The following is a 14,806-nucleotide window of genomic DNA, read 5'->3' on the forward strand; positions in this document are numbered from 1 at the left end:
GGTCCTTGATCTGGTGTCACTACAGCCGTGGGGCTGAGGGCAGGAGCTCCCCCCACTGGTCAGGTGTCCTGGGGCCCAGAAGGGGCAGCCTGGGGGTGGACGCGGTGGTCCTACTGTGTTCATGCACTGTGACCCTGAGCCTTACATAAACAGCATTACGACAGGAGCAACGATAGAGCAGTATCTGTGGGATGTACTGAAATCAGGTGGGAATCTATTGCTCGACTTGGTGAGACCTTCTGTGGGAGCAGAGGCTGGCCTGGACGGAAGGGTTGTAAGAGCTCTCTTTGTCCCTGCAGGAGTGGCAAGGGGTTTACTATGCCAAACGGAAGTCCGGGGACAGCATCCAGCAGCACGTGAAGATCACCCCAGTGATTGGCCAAGGAGGGTGAGAGCGAACTCTTGAACTCTTTTAGTTGGAGGACCCATGTGGGCACATTAAGATGCAGTGTAAGCACTTGACCCACAAATACAGTAGGGTTGGGCTATCCATAGTATATACTGAGGACACCTCCACGTGGCCGGCAGCAACCCCCAGACGTGGCCTTCCCTCCCTCTGTCTTCTGCTTATGGGCTTTATGAAGCATCACCCCAATAGCCTACCCACACCCGATCATCTGTGGTTCCGCTGTGCCCACCACCCTCAGAAGGAGGGCAGTTTCTAGGCCATGCCCGCATATCAACAACAGCACGCCCGGAGCCCACCTCCTCTCCTGAGCCCCGGCCCTGTGCAGACTCTCTCCGGGCCTGGGCCTGCTCAAAGTGGACGGGAGCCCTGGAGGTCATGGTTACGGCCCTGTGCAGGCTCTCTCCAGGCCTGGGCCTGCTCAAAGTGGACGGGGGCCCTGGGGGTCATGGTTACGGCCCTGTGCTGGCTCTCTCCAGGCCTGGGCCTGCTCGAAGTGGACGGGGGCCCTGGGGGTAATGGTTACGGCCCTGTGCAGGCTCTCTCCAGGCCTGGGCCTGCTCAAAGTGGACGGGGGCCCTGGGGGTCATGGTTACGGCCCTGTGCAGGCTCTCTCCAGGCCTGGGCCTGCTCAAAGTGGACGGGAGCCCTGGAGGTCATGGTTACGGCCCTGTGCAGGCTCTCTCCAGGCCTGGGCCTGCTCGAAGTGGACGGGAGCCCTGGAGGTCATGGTTACGGCCCTGTGCAGGCTCTCTCCGGGCCTGGGCCTGCTCAGAGTGGACGGGAGCCCTGGAGGTCATGGTTAGGGCCCTGTGCAGGCTCTCTCCGGGCCTGGGCCTGCTCGAAGTGGACGGGAGCCTTGGAGGTCATGGTTACGGCCCTGTGCAGGCTCTCTCCAGGCCTGGGCCTGCTCAAAGTGGACGGGAGCCCTGGAGGTCATGGTTACGGCCCTGTGCAGGCTCTCTCCAGGCCTGGGCCTGCTCGAAGTGGGCGGGAGCCCTGGAGGTCATGGTTACGGCCCTGTGCAGGCTCTCTCCAGGCCTGGGCCTGCTCAGAGTGGGCGGGAGCCCTGGAGGTCATGGTTACGGCCCTGTGCAGGCTCTCTCCAGGCCTGGGCCTGCTCAAAGTGAACGGGAGCCCTGGAGGTCATGGTTACAGCCCTGTGCAGGCTCTCTCCAGGCCTGGGCCTGCTCGAAGTGGGCGGGAGCCCTGGAGGTCATGGTTAGGGCCCTGTGCAGGCTCTCTCCAGGCCTGGGCCTGCTCGAAGTGGATGGGAGCCCTGGAGGTCATGGTTAGGGCCCTGTGCAGGCTCTCTCCAGGCCTGGGCCTGCTCGAAGTGGACGGGAGCCCGGGGGGTCATGGTTACGGAGAGAAAGGTGTGTGCTCCAAAGCTGAGGTGTCTCATTCCATTTAATCTCAGATTACCAGCGCACTCTATTTTGTGGAGAGATAAAGCAACCATGCGATTCCTTGTCCTCCTCCTAGTTTAACTTTGTGAGGTTCACAAAGCCAACCGGGTCCCCCAGCAGCGCTTCCCGGAGGAGGCCTGGGAACCAGCCTGCAGGGCTGCAGCAGCCTCACGGCCCAGGCCTGTCAGGGCGCAGACCCCTGCGTGAATTCCCGACAAAGAAAAGGGGGCGGTCATCTGCCAGCAACCAGAGATGAGAGTCCTGCTTGTGCCTCTCTGACAGCCCGAGGTCCTTGCAGACTGTCGTGTGGCTAGACAACGAGACATCCCATACAGTCAGGAGAGTGTCGACGGGTCGTTTCCCCTCCAGTTTTAGTGTGTGGTTAGTTTCAGAATTGCTCCCCCTCCGTTCAGAGGCCACCACCTCGTATTTCCTGCCGTCCTGCTTCGGTGTGGGTGGCGGGGGCACTGGCAGCCTTGAGCCCCGGGACCGGTCCCCTGAGCCCGCTGTCCTCTGCGTGGCCGCTCGCCCAGCAGGCAGTGCTCAGAGACCGCAGTGGCTGCCTGTTGTCATCATCCTCGCACCATCTTCTCGGAAGATGTACGCTGGTGTTCACCTTGCGTGCGTGTGACCAGAATTATTAGGTAACCAAGGCAGAGGAGACATGCTGTTGCTTGGTAGTTTCTGTCAGAATGAGCTTTTCTGATCTTTCCGATTTTACAGGTAAGAGAGGGAAGTTCTTTTGTCCGGACAGTGTTATTTCCCCCCCGCAATGGTAGGCAGTGAGATGTCAGAGGAAATTATTACTAAAAGGAGGGAGATTTTTTTACCTCTTCCTGTTTCATGAAGTTCATTATAGGATAACCAGTGTTTCTTATGCTCCTGCAGAGTTCTCCAGAGAAAACTGAACCAGAGAGAGACAGAGAGGCAAACAGAGAGAGGAGGCAGGACTCGTTACTATGAAATGTAACACAGCCTCTGGGATTCCTGGCCTCGCTCTCAGTCGAAAACCCACCCTGAGCTGAGCTCTGTGCAGGGCTGAGGCCAGCTGTCATCTTTTCCAGGCCTGCTCTGTGGTAACGAGCAAGACCGCAGGCTGTTTGGGGATCCTGTCCATGACCTTGAAATAAGGGGATTTTTCTCTGCCTGAAAAATGCCATCGATATGATGACCATGCTAGGAAGTAATATGGAATACTAAATATAAAAGTAGGAGCCCTGAAATCTGATCATTGTCTAAATCAGTCTTTTGCTTTCTATATAAACTATAAAAGTATTAGCATCAGCAGAATTAAAGCCAATTTTTTCTGGGGTAGCACTTCAACCCACCACTGAAGATATTGAGCCAAGCTTCAGGAGTCAGTTATAAAACGAAACACCCATTAGGAAAATGTCTCTGAGCCAGTGGTGATTAAAAGGGAAGCCCAGTTTCTGAAGGCGTGTGTGGGCTGTGTGTGAAAATGCATTTTCTGTAGATTGGGTTTTGTTTGAATTGTAAATCTGCCCTAGAATTGACCCTGGGGTTTTGCTTTAAAAAGTTTCTGTTGATGTTTTCATTTGCTGATGTATTGAATCACCTTATATCTGACTCACTAATAACTAATTATTTGTGTTATTAGGAAAATTAGGCATTTTGTCTCCCTCAAGAAACTGTGTTGTACCACTGACAATAATAAGCAGGTATGGTATTCAGTTTGCTTCATTTGCTTTATCGGCTTGACCGCGCATTACATCCTCACCTCTGTTCTCTGCTTGTCTTTCTCCATGTTATTGTAGTTGCCAGTTTAGAAGGTTTATGGCAAAATTAGGTTCCTTTGGCAAATAGCAAAATTCCCCTGCTAGCCTGTGCTACTGTCTCAGTGAATGCCCATCACTTAGGATTTAGCCTGTGGCTGTGCAACTTGAGATGAATAGATTTTTTTGAGAGCAGCATGAAATTCTTCCTCCAAATAAAAACTGTTCTGTTTTTCTGTCTTAATTTCTTAAGCAAATAAAAAGTGTATGTGCATTTGAACATTTCACCCCTACAAATTTATATCAAAACCAAGAATTATTCCAAGTTAGTGCTGTGCATTTTTTTTTTTTTTTTAACCATTACATCACGCAGAACAAGACATTTGAGTATTGTCTTCTGCAGGAAAAGAATTTTAATCAGTCGCTTTTTAAAGAACCTTCCTTTTTAAAAGAGATTTATCATAGAGAACAACATTGGTATTTTTTTTTTTTTATTTATACTTTTAACACTGGATTATGTATATTTTACTTTATGCTTTAAAGTTTGTTATTGAAAAGTACTCAACAAAAAAATCACTAATTATCTAGCTTCGAAAACATAAAAAGTAGCCTTTGACCTTGATGAAGATTTTAAAAAGGAGGGACAATATATCTGAAGGATATGAAGGACTTCGGGGCATAATCCATGTTAGTGGAACATGTCCACGACTTGTCAAGTGTAGGATCACAAGGGAAGGCCTGGCCAGGCAAAGAATTCCAAGCGGGGGATGACAGGACCCAATGCTGCCTGGACTCCCCCCCCGTGAGGGGCTGCCCAAGGGGAGTTGGGACTGAGTGCCAAAGCCTGTGCGGGGCTCTCATTGGAGACCAGTGCATTGAAGGTATCCATGGGTGTTTGAATATATTGCAGAATGATCCCCTCGTTAGCATTTGTCATCACATATAGTTACAAATTTTATCTTGTTATGAGAACTTTTAATGTCTACTTTCTCAGCAACTTTCAAATATACATTATAGTTTTAACTAGAGTCACCATGCTGTACATTACACCCTCACGAAAGTGTTTATTTTGTAATTGGAAGTTTGTACCTTTTGATCCTCTTTACCCATTTTACCCACCACCCACTCCCCACCTCTGGAAACCACCTCTCTAGTAGTTTCTGTGTCTATGAGTTCGGTCTTTCATTTTTTTTTAGATTCCACATATAAGTTATATCATGTGGTATTTGTCTCTCTGTGATTCATTTCACTTAGGATAATAGCCTCAGTGTCCATCCATGTTGTTGCAAATGGCAAGACTTCCTTCTGTGTTATGGCCAAATAATATTTATTATTTACACAGGTCCTTGAATAATGTTTTTTTTTTAATCCTCACCCGAGGACATTTTTGCATTTTATCTTGAGATATAGAGTGGGAGGGAAAGAAGGAAGAAGAGAGAGAGAGAAACATTGACGTGAGAGAGACACGTTGAGTGGTTGCCACCCACATGACCCCAACCAGGGCCGGGGATAAACTGCAACCGAGGTACGTGCCCTTAGCAGGAACTGAACCTGGGTCTCTCTGGTCCATGGACCGATGCTCTAACCACTGAACCAAACTGGCCAGGGCTGAATAATGTTTTGTTCAAATGTTGTTTCATTGTAACGTTGATGCGATACTGCAGGAACTTAACTGCTGTTTATATTATTAGCCTATGGTAAAATTGGCTTTGTTGTGTGTTTCGCCTGAAGTTGCAGAACCTGTCAGTGATGTTAAGGGTGTGTGTGTGTGTGTACACATATATATACCACATTTTCTTTATTCATCTGTTGATGGACACGGGTTAATTTCATGGCTTTGCTATTGTAAGTAATGCTGCGATGAACATTTATACTTTCCTTTGCATAAATACCAGACATGAAATTGCTGGATTATACCATAATTCTATTTTTCACTTTTTGAGGAACCTCCCTGTTGTGTCCACAGTGGCTGCACCAATTTACTTTCTTACCAACAGTACACAGGGTTACCTTTCCTCCACATCTCACCAACACTTGTCATTTATTGTCTTTTTTTTTTTTTACAAGTATGAGTTGATACCTCGTAATTTTCATTTGCTGTTTCCTGATGATCAGTGGTGTTGAGCACCTTTTCATGTACCCGTTGGCCATTTGTATGTCTTCTGAGGAAACATATCTAATTTTCTCTATCCCTTGTTTTCCATCCACGTATCTGGGGGCTGACTTAGTTCATACATAATCTTTTCCCTGTGCAGGTCGTGGTACTTCTAACCCCTCTGTCATTGAAGGATCAGCTGTGTTCAGATCCTCTGCCCATTGTTTAATTAGATTGTTTGAGGGGTTGTCTTTTGGCTATTAACACTTTACCAGATATACGATCTGAAAATATTTTTTCCTATTTGGTAGGTTTCCTTTTCATTTTGTTGATGGTTTCCTTTGCTGAACAGAGGCTTTTTAGTTTGATGTAGTCCCATTTATTTATTTTTGCTTTTATTGTCTATGCCTTGGGTGTCACATTCAAAAAATCATCACCAAGACCAATGTAAATGTTTTCTTCTATGAATTCTGTGGTTTCGGGTCTCTGTTCAAGTCTTTCATCCATTTGAGTTGACTTTTGTGTGTGGTGTAAGGTAGTGGTCCAGTTTCATTCTTCTGCATGTGGATGTCCAGTTTTCCCCACACGGTTTATCGAAGAGAGTACTTTTCCCCATTGTGTATTCTTGGCTCCTTTTGTCCTAAAGTAATTAATCATATATGTGTGGGTTTACTTATGGGCACCCTATTCTGTTCCATTGATTGCTCTGTCTGTTTTTATGCCAACACCATACTTATTTGGTTCTCCCGTTTTGTGATATAGCTTGAAATTGGGAGTGTGATGCCTCCAGCTTTGTTCTTCTTTCTCACTATTCATTTGGCTATTCTAGTAAAATATTCTAGAATATTTTAGAGTGGGAGAGAGAGAGAAACATCAATGCAAGAGAGACACATTGATTGGATGCCCCCTGCACAACCCCGACCAGGGCTGGGAACCGAACCAGGACTGAGGTACGTGCCCTTGACCAGAATCAAACCTGAGGCTCTTTGGTCCGAGGGCCGATGCTCTAATTGCTGAGCCAAACCGGCCAGGGCAATCATGTGCTTTTTCATAAGAGTTAGTTCAACATAAAATCCTTCTTCAGCACTAAGAATTTTATCTGGAATCAGGAAATTTTTACTGAATACCACAAAGTCACGCAAGGAGGCAAATCCTTGGAGACCTCTGGGAAATGAAAGACCTCTATGACTTTCATAGGAATAAAGTCCTCTCAATGGCAAAGTGTAGACATCCCAGGAGGAAGAGTGAGATCACAGGGGAGGTGACACGGGGAGAGGGAGAAGCGCAGGAAGTCCTGGTGGCTCTCTCCTGGCAAACTGCTGAACCCAAGCGGCACAGACACCTGCCCGGGCCAGGAAGCCGCGCTGCACAAGGCTCCTGCCCGCAAGGAGCCAAGTACAGTTCCTGTCCAAGCTGAGCACAGCCTTCCCCTGCACCTTGTTCTTCCTCCTCCTCTCTTCCCCAGTTAATGAATGGGACCTCCAAGCTCCCTGTCATCAGTCTCCTTGCAACTCCATGTGCCCAAATTCAGCCAGGCTTCCCTTGTCCAGCCCGAGAAACATCTCCATCCTCCAGCCGCCGAAGTACCTTTTTTGCTGTGCATCAGCCCCACCATGGCCATGGCTGTTTGGGTGCCTACCTGCCCTTTCCTCTCCAGCAGGGCCGCTGGGACACGCTTGTTTTGTTTGCACACACTGCCTGGCATACAGTGGGCTCTCGGGCTGCAGGTCGGCTCGAATGGGATTGAATGTCCTCCTGCCGCCTGTAACTCTCCCTGCTTCACAGGGAGAGCAGGCAAGCTCGCAGCACAGGACGTAGGGATGCAGAATCACGGGGCCACCTCTTCTTTTCTGAGGCTCTAAATAGAAATGTCATTACTGCCATGAATTAGCTGCTGTTCTGAGAAGAGTGGAAACACAGAGCTCAGATACCCTGAGCCATTGACGTCACCTAATGGTGCTGCACAGGCCTAGAGAGACACATGTTTTCCAATAACAAAGAATTTTTATATCTCTGGCTAGCCACAGTATTTTTCCTCCTCATCGGAGGAGGCTGAAGTGAGTGTGATGGGTCTGTGATGGGAAGGGCTCCCCAGAGGGTGGGAGCAGCCTGTCTGCAGGTGGTTTGGGGCACTGCTTTCTGGGGTTTAGCCCTGATGCCCAGGTATACCATGGGTTTGCATTGCGTCAGGGAGCTAAGCCGGCTGCTGTGTTCCAGTGGTGCTTGTCAGCAACAAAGACCTCTTTTCTCCTGTGAACCCTGTCCCTCTCTGCCAAGAGGCTGCGAATGCTGTGAGGTTTGTCTGCTGTAAACATCGTCTCCCCCTTCACCACACACACTTTCTCTCCAAATAGGTATTGAAAATCTGCTCTGTGCTGCCACCAGGGACACAGAGTCTCTGCCCCAGAAGCCACGGGGGTCACAGACAGGAAAACAGGATACATTTCTGGAGCACAGTGTGGGGAGGTGTGAACCGAGCCTCGGGAGAAGCACAAAACACAAGGCCCACGGGGACTGGCTGGGATGTTTTACGAGGGGCAACAGACTACAACCTACAGGCCAAATGTGGCCTGTTTTATAAATAAAGCTTTATTGGAACACAGCCACACTCCCTTGTTGTGTAGCACTGTGGCTTCATAACTACAGGTACAGCAGGGGCCATAGGCTTGCAAAGCCTAAAATATTTACTGCCTGGACCTTTACAGAATAAGTTAGCTGACCACATTTCTAGAAGATAATTTTCTTTCTTAGATTTCTCACTTTGTCGGGCCAGGGACAGTCCTCCTGGCCTCCCAGAAGTCCCCCTGTGTACACGTACACTTCCTTGGGCTCCCTGTGCCTTCATGCCAAACCTTGCACCCTGGTTCCGAGCTGCGAGGACCTCGTTCCCCCGAGTCCATTGCCTTTTCATGAGGTCCAAATCCAAATGCAAGTGCATGACTCAGACTGTGGAATTTCAGGGATCTGGTCCTGGGGTCAGATCTGCGTGGGGAAAGGGAGGCTTCCAGGAGCCTGGCCTTACACCAGCTTCTCCTAAGCTAGCCTGGTCAAAGCAGGGCGCTTCACCACTGCCACTCCTGAGGTGCCCACCCCCAGCCAGCCACAATGCATGCCCCTTCCCAGTTCCTCCTCCAAGCCTTGCCTTGAGAAGGTGCCGAGCACAGCACTCCTGAGAGCCAGTGCGCCATGTGGCCTAGGAGCCCTGGGAGAGAGTGTGGGAAGCAAGAAATGGGTGCTATGGATTGGATCACCTGGGCCCCTTCTTGTGGAGGGACAACCACGGGCCACAGGGAGGCCTCAGGGAGGTGCAAGTGTCTCGTGTCCAGGAAGAGGAAGTGGTTTTTCTTGCGAAGTCAGGGAGCACAGCCCACCCAAAGAGCAGCTCCAGGAAGATCCCCTGTTCCAGGGGTTAGCGCAGGGGAAGGTCTGCTGGCTGGCAGCTCAAGGTTCCAAGACGAGGGCTGGTTAAGAGCAGTGAGACCAATCTGACCTGGATTTTGCACAAGGCTTTCCAGAGCTTGAAAACAGAATTATTGCCTTTGGCTTTCCATTGCACACCTCGTCACCCTCATTTCTTCATGACAGGTTGTTTCAGCCATGGAAAAAAGTAGGAAGGCTATAATCTCTGAATGAAGCATAGCGATTTAACTTGAATAAATCTGGCTTGGTGGAAAAAATGTTCTCTTCCATTGCAGACTGGTGTAAGCACTGTCACAACCTGACATCAGTCTGGGGACAGACATTTAAGAGTCACTGATTCAAAAGCACTTGCACATATATAACTTATTTGGAAATGGTAGAGGCAGAAATGGAGGCTGAATTGGCCAAGTCTGAAATGATGAAACCTTAGGGCTTTGAGTTAAATTTTGGGGGGTTCATTCATATTTTGTTTTATAGTAAGCTACTGTAATAATAGTGCACAAAACCAAGCTTGTCAGAAGTGTATAAGGCATAGTGTAAAAGGGAATAGAGTTCAAGGAGTAAGAAGAGGGAGAGAACAGGTCTTCAGCTTTGTGAAGGCTTCTTGTGGGGAAGAAGGGACTGGGCCCTAAAGACAAAAGCACTGGAAAGTCTTAAGGAATCAGATTAGACTCACTATAAGGAAGAATTATTAGAATTGACCAAAGTTGGTAGCCTTAGTGTGTAGTGAGTTTACTACCAAGGGAGGTAACCAAATAGAAGTAGACTAAGCACTCAGTAGGAAAAGCTGCCTAGGAAAGTTACTTATGGGCCCGATGTTAGACTGATAAGTGGTTCTCCAAGTGTGGTTCACTGGAGCAGCAGCCCCAGGAGTTTGTCAGAACTGCAAAGTCAGACCTATAGAGTCACTCCGAGGGCGGGTCTGTGCAGCCTGTTTGAATAAGCCCTCCATGTGATTCCGATTCACTCTGAAGTCTAAGCTACTGCACAAGATGAATGGCTCCAAGACTGATTGTGGAAACTCAGAACATTGGTTCATGAGCAGGGTCTGTTCTGGGTTAAATATAGTCCGAAAAGGTTGTTTTCACTTCTGGTTCTTCAGCCTCCCCTTCCCGAGAATGAGGATCTGACCCAGGCTGCTGAGGACCTTGCAATGAGGAGGAGCCCCTCAGCTCTGCTCCAGTTGTGCCCAACCTGTGCCCTAGACCAGCCCATCCAGTGCTGAAATGTTTCTCGTCAAATCGAGACATGCTGAACGTAAACCACATGCTAGATGTCAGAGACTTCGGAAAAAGAAGGAAAATTATTTCATTTCATATATCTATCTCATATCAATCACAGGTTGAAATGATAGCACTTACACATATTGTGCTTATATTAAGATTAATTTCTCCTGTTTTGTTTTTTAGCTTTTTTTTTATCCTCACCCAAGGACATTTTTCCATATTCTGTTCAGAGAGAGTGGGAGGGAGGGAGGGAGAGAGAGAAACATCGACGTGAAAGGGACACATCAAGTGGCTGCCACCCGCATGACCCAACCAGGGCTGGGGACAAACTGCAACTGAGGTACGTACCCCTAGCGGGAATCAAACCGGGGCTCTCTGGACCGCAGGCCGATGCTCCAACCACTGAGCCAAATCAGCCAGGGCTGTTTTTTAGCTTTTTAATGTGGCTACTAGAAAAGTTAAAATTAAATAGTGGTTTTCATGTGTAGTTCACACATATTTCTTTTGAACAGAACTGGTCTAGCCATTTCCTCCCCTGCCAGATTTTACCAGGGTTCCAGCTCCTGCGCCCCCCACAGGCGATAGAGGGGCCAACAAGCTGTGCACAGTCTCGTTTCTGCTGGTGAGTCAGCTGCAGACGCACCAACCCTCCCAGGACACGAGGAGGATGTTCTGATGGGTGCTTAAGCAGACCTTTAGGGAACATTTGTTTGGGAGAGGTGAGGGCACCTTTTACTGGTTCCCAGGCTGCAGCAGAAAGTTAGCTCTCACTCTCTAGAGCTCTTGAGTAGATAGCAGGAGCCCTGGGCACCGTGCTTCTGACAGGCTCCGCCCACTGTCCCCTGGCCTGTTCGTTCCCACCCCCAGACTTCCCTTGACTGTCTCCTTGCCCTTGGCTGTCTCCTTGCCCTTGGCTGCCCCTGGGCCTCTACTCTCCCCACATTTGCCAAGTTCCATTCCCCCTAATCCTATCCTTCCGAGCAGGAGGCTTGGCTCATAGGCCTTTTCATGATTTGAGGATTTCTCTAGCACGTGGCAGAACAGGGTCCTGATGACTTAGTCTCATATCTCATGGCGTTCTCCATAAGACCGGGTGGAGAGTGGCTGGTGCAGCAAACGAGAGGAGAAAGGCATGCTGAACCACCTGCTGCTTTCTGCTCATTGCCAATCCCTCGTGCAAAAACAAGTTTTCAGTTTGTCCCACATACCCAAATCTTGAGATCTGTCACATGTTTTTAATGGTATGGACCCTTTGCCCCTTCCTGTCCTTCAGGACTGAAATCAGTTCTCACTCCCAGAAATCTTCCGAAACTGCCAGCCCTGCCTCTCCCTACCAAGGAGAAGCAACACTGCTTGTCTGGATCACCACTGGACCATTAAGCTTACATTGCTTTGGGTCACTTCTCACTTTGGGACAGGCCCCCCACTGCGTGTGCCCAGTAGACACCGGGAAGTTATTTTGTAAACTAATTTTGACTCCCTAACACAGTAACCTTTGGAAGGCGTAGAAAAGAGGCAACTCTGTCTAACCCCATGTTATTATCACGGATAGAGGTTTTTTTTTTTTTTATTGATTAATTTTTGTTACAGATGATTCTCCTTTTTTCCCCCACTGATTCCCCCCTCTCCCTCCCCTCCCTGCCCCTTCCCCAGATTGTTGTCCATGTCCACTGTTCATGCATACATGCGTATAAGTTCTGTGGTTCATCCCTCCCCCACCTCCCCACTCCTTAGGGGATTGTCAGTCTGTACCCTGCTTCCGCGTCTCTGGAACTACCCCATTCCTCAAACTGTTATGTTCATTATATTCCACAAATCAGTGAGATCATATGAAATTTGTCTTTCTCTGTTTGGCTTGTTTCACTTAGGATGATACTTTCCAGGTCCCTCCATGTAGTCTCAAAGGATAAGAGATCTTTCTTTCTTACCGCTGCGTAGTACTCCATTGTGTATATGTACCGCAGCTTTTTGATCCATTCGTCTACTGATGGGCACTTGGGCTGTTTCCAGATCTTAGCGATTATAAATAGTGCTGCTACAAAGATGGGGGTACATATATTCTTTCTGATTGGTGTTTCAGGCTTCTTAGGATATATTCCTAGAAGTGGGATCACTGGGTCAAATGGAAGATCAATTTTTAATTTTTTGAGGTGACACCATATTGTTTTCCATAGTGGCTGCACCAGTCTGCATTCCCACCAGCAGTGTACTAGAGTCCCCTTTTCTCCACACCCTCGCCAACACTTGTTGTTTGATGATTTGTTGATGGCGGCCATTCTGACAGGTGTGAGGTGATACCTCATTGTTGTTTTGATTTGCATCTCTCTGATGATTAGTGATGATGAGCAAGATATAAAAAAGTGGAAGCACATACCCTGTTCATGGATTGGGAGAATTAACATCATTAAAATGTCCATATTACCCAAAGCAATCTATAGATTCAACACAATCCCCATCAAAATACCAACGGCATACTTCACAGAATTAGAACAATTACTTCAAAAGTTCATATGGAACCAAAAAAGGCCTCGAATAGCCACAGCAATCTTGAAAAGGAAGAACAAAGTTGGAGGGATCACAATACCAGATTTCAGGTTATACTACAAAGCCACCATAATCAAAACAGCCTGGTACTGGCACAAGAACAGGTATATAGACCAGTGGAACAGAATAGAGAACCCAGAAATGGACCCAAGGCAATTTGCTCAATTAATATTTGACAAAGGTGGCAAGAGCATACAGTGGAGTAAGGACAGCCTCTTTAATAAATGGTGCTGGGAAAATTGGACAGCTACTTGCCGAAAAATGAAACTAGACCATCAACTTACACCCTACACCAAAATAAACTCAAAATGGATAAAAGATTTAAATGTAACTCATGAATCCATAAAAATCCTAGAGGAGACTGTGGGCAACCAAATCTCAGACATCATACGCAGCAGAATTTTTACTGACACATCACCTAAGGCAATAGAAATAAAGGAGAAAATGAACACATGGGACTACATCAAACTCAAAAGCTTCTGCACAGTGAAAGATACAATCATCAAAACGGAAAGGCTACCCACTGTATGGGAGAGCATAATTGCCAATGATATATCAGATTAAGGGTTAATTTCCAATACATATAGAGTGCTCATACAACTCCACAAAAGGAAGACAAAGTCCAATTAAAAAATGGGCAGAGGAACTAAATAGACACCTTTTCATACAGGACATACAAATGGCTAAGAGACATATAAAGAAATGCTCATCATCTCTAATCATCAGAGAGATGCATATCACGGATAGAGTTTTGATCTGTATGTAGCCAATATATGTCTCAGGTGCTGTTACAAAGAGTATCTGCTGAGCCTGGCCAGTGGGCCTCACTGGTTGAGCATTGACCCATGCACCAAGAGGTCACCGGTTTGATTCCCAGTCAGGGCACATGCCCAGCTTGTGGGCCCGATCCCCAGTGGGGGGCATGCAGGAGGTGGCCAGTCGATGTTCTCTCTCATCGATGTTTCTCTCTCTCTCTCCTTTCTCTCTCTCTCAAATCAATAAAGGGAAAAAAATCTGCTGTATTCTTCCAAGGCACATGTCCAAGTGTGACTTCTTGAAAGGAATTTGGAGAAAAGGATGCTACAGCAGAAAGCATGACCTCAGTGTTCCTGACAGTGGCTGTTCCCTGTTTAGAAATGTGCTTTATGCAATCAGTATAAAATCATCATACTGGTTTGTACTATGTGCTCTACTCACAGTGGGTGCCCCAGATATTTGTTGACATACTTGGTAAAGCCACTAAATAAACAAATTTTTCCATTTAGCTTGAGTACATATTTACATGAAGCTATTTAAAGAAAGGCCTCTGATATTGCATAACTAAATTTTTTTCCTGCAAAACCACATTTAAACAGCCAAACCCTGAGCAGACGTGCATGGAGTACCTCTGCGTGTCTGAAGGTACAGACGCAGGGTAGCTCACAGCAGGGAGGGGCCCTGAGAACCCATGGTAGGATTATGTGTGTGGGAAAGTCTTGGCTACAAGGACAGCGACACAATTTCCTGCCTGGAGTTGGTGGTAGCTGCCTTTGGGGCAGCCACCTGGTCACGACAAGCTTCCTGAAGCCCTTGGGGTCTGACGCTGAGAAGGAGTCTCTTGGCTGATGAGGGGAGGGTAAACGGAGAACATTCTCGGCATATCTAGTGACACTGAGCATGGTGGGGGAGATGTCTACCTCGTTTCAGGTAGACACAGGAGCCCTCCACCCTCTCAAGAACCTGGGACTTTGTGGCCAGCAGGGCAGCAGGCCTGGGGTTATCCGTTCTGCACGGTGAGGGGTTCCTTAGCCCTCTCCAGTCTCTCACCCTGTCCTTTCTGCCATGTCAGTAGGTGTTTACAAGGCATTTATCTGTGGAGGGGACAGGTAGGAGGTAGAGGATGGGAAAATCAGAGGGTCAGGGACTGTAAATATGAGCTGGAAATCAAGTGTCCCTCTGTGTGAAACCACTCATGCCCACTCCATTTGACAGCT

The 14,806-nt window shown here is 47.9% G+C and overlaps 1 protein-coding gene across 2 annotated transcripts in view; it reads left to right on the top strand.

The window, feature by feature from the left end:
* The window catches only part of PDE8B (phosphodiesterase 8B), a 221,371-nt gene that overhangs the window by 153,397 nt on the left and 53,168 nt on the right, over positions 1 to 14,806 (top strand). For both annotated transcript variants that reach the window (XM_036279887.1, XM_036279886.1), the window contains exons 9-10: positions 300 to 388; positions 3,434 to 3,494. In XM_036279887.1, coding sequence (XP_036135780.1) covers positions 300 to 388; positions 3,434 to 3,494 — 150 coding nt within the window. The remainder of the gene's footprint in view (positions 1 to 299; positions 389 to 3,433; positions 3,495 to 14,806) is intronic.

This window comes from Molossus molossus, unplaced genomic scaffold (assembly GCF_014108415.1).
Source record: "Molossus molossus isolate mMolMol1 unplaced genomic scaffold, mMolMol1.p scaffold_m16_p_3, whole genome shotgun sequence".
NCBI classification, from domain to species: Eukaryota; Metazoa; Chordata; class Mammalia; order Chiroptera; family Molossidae; genus Molossus; species Molossus molossus.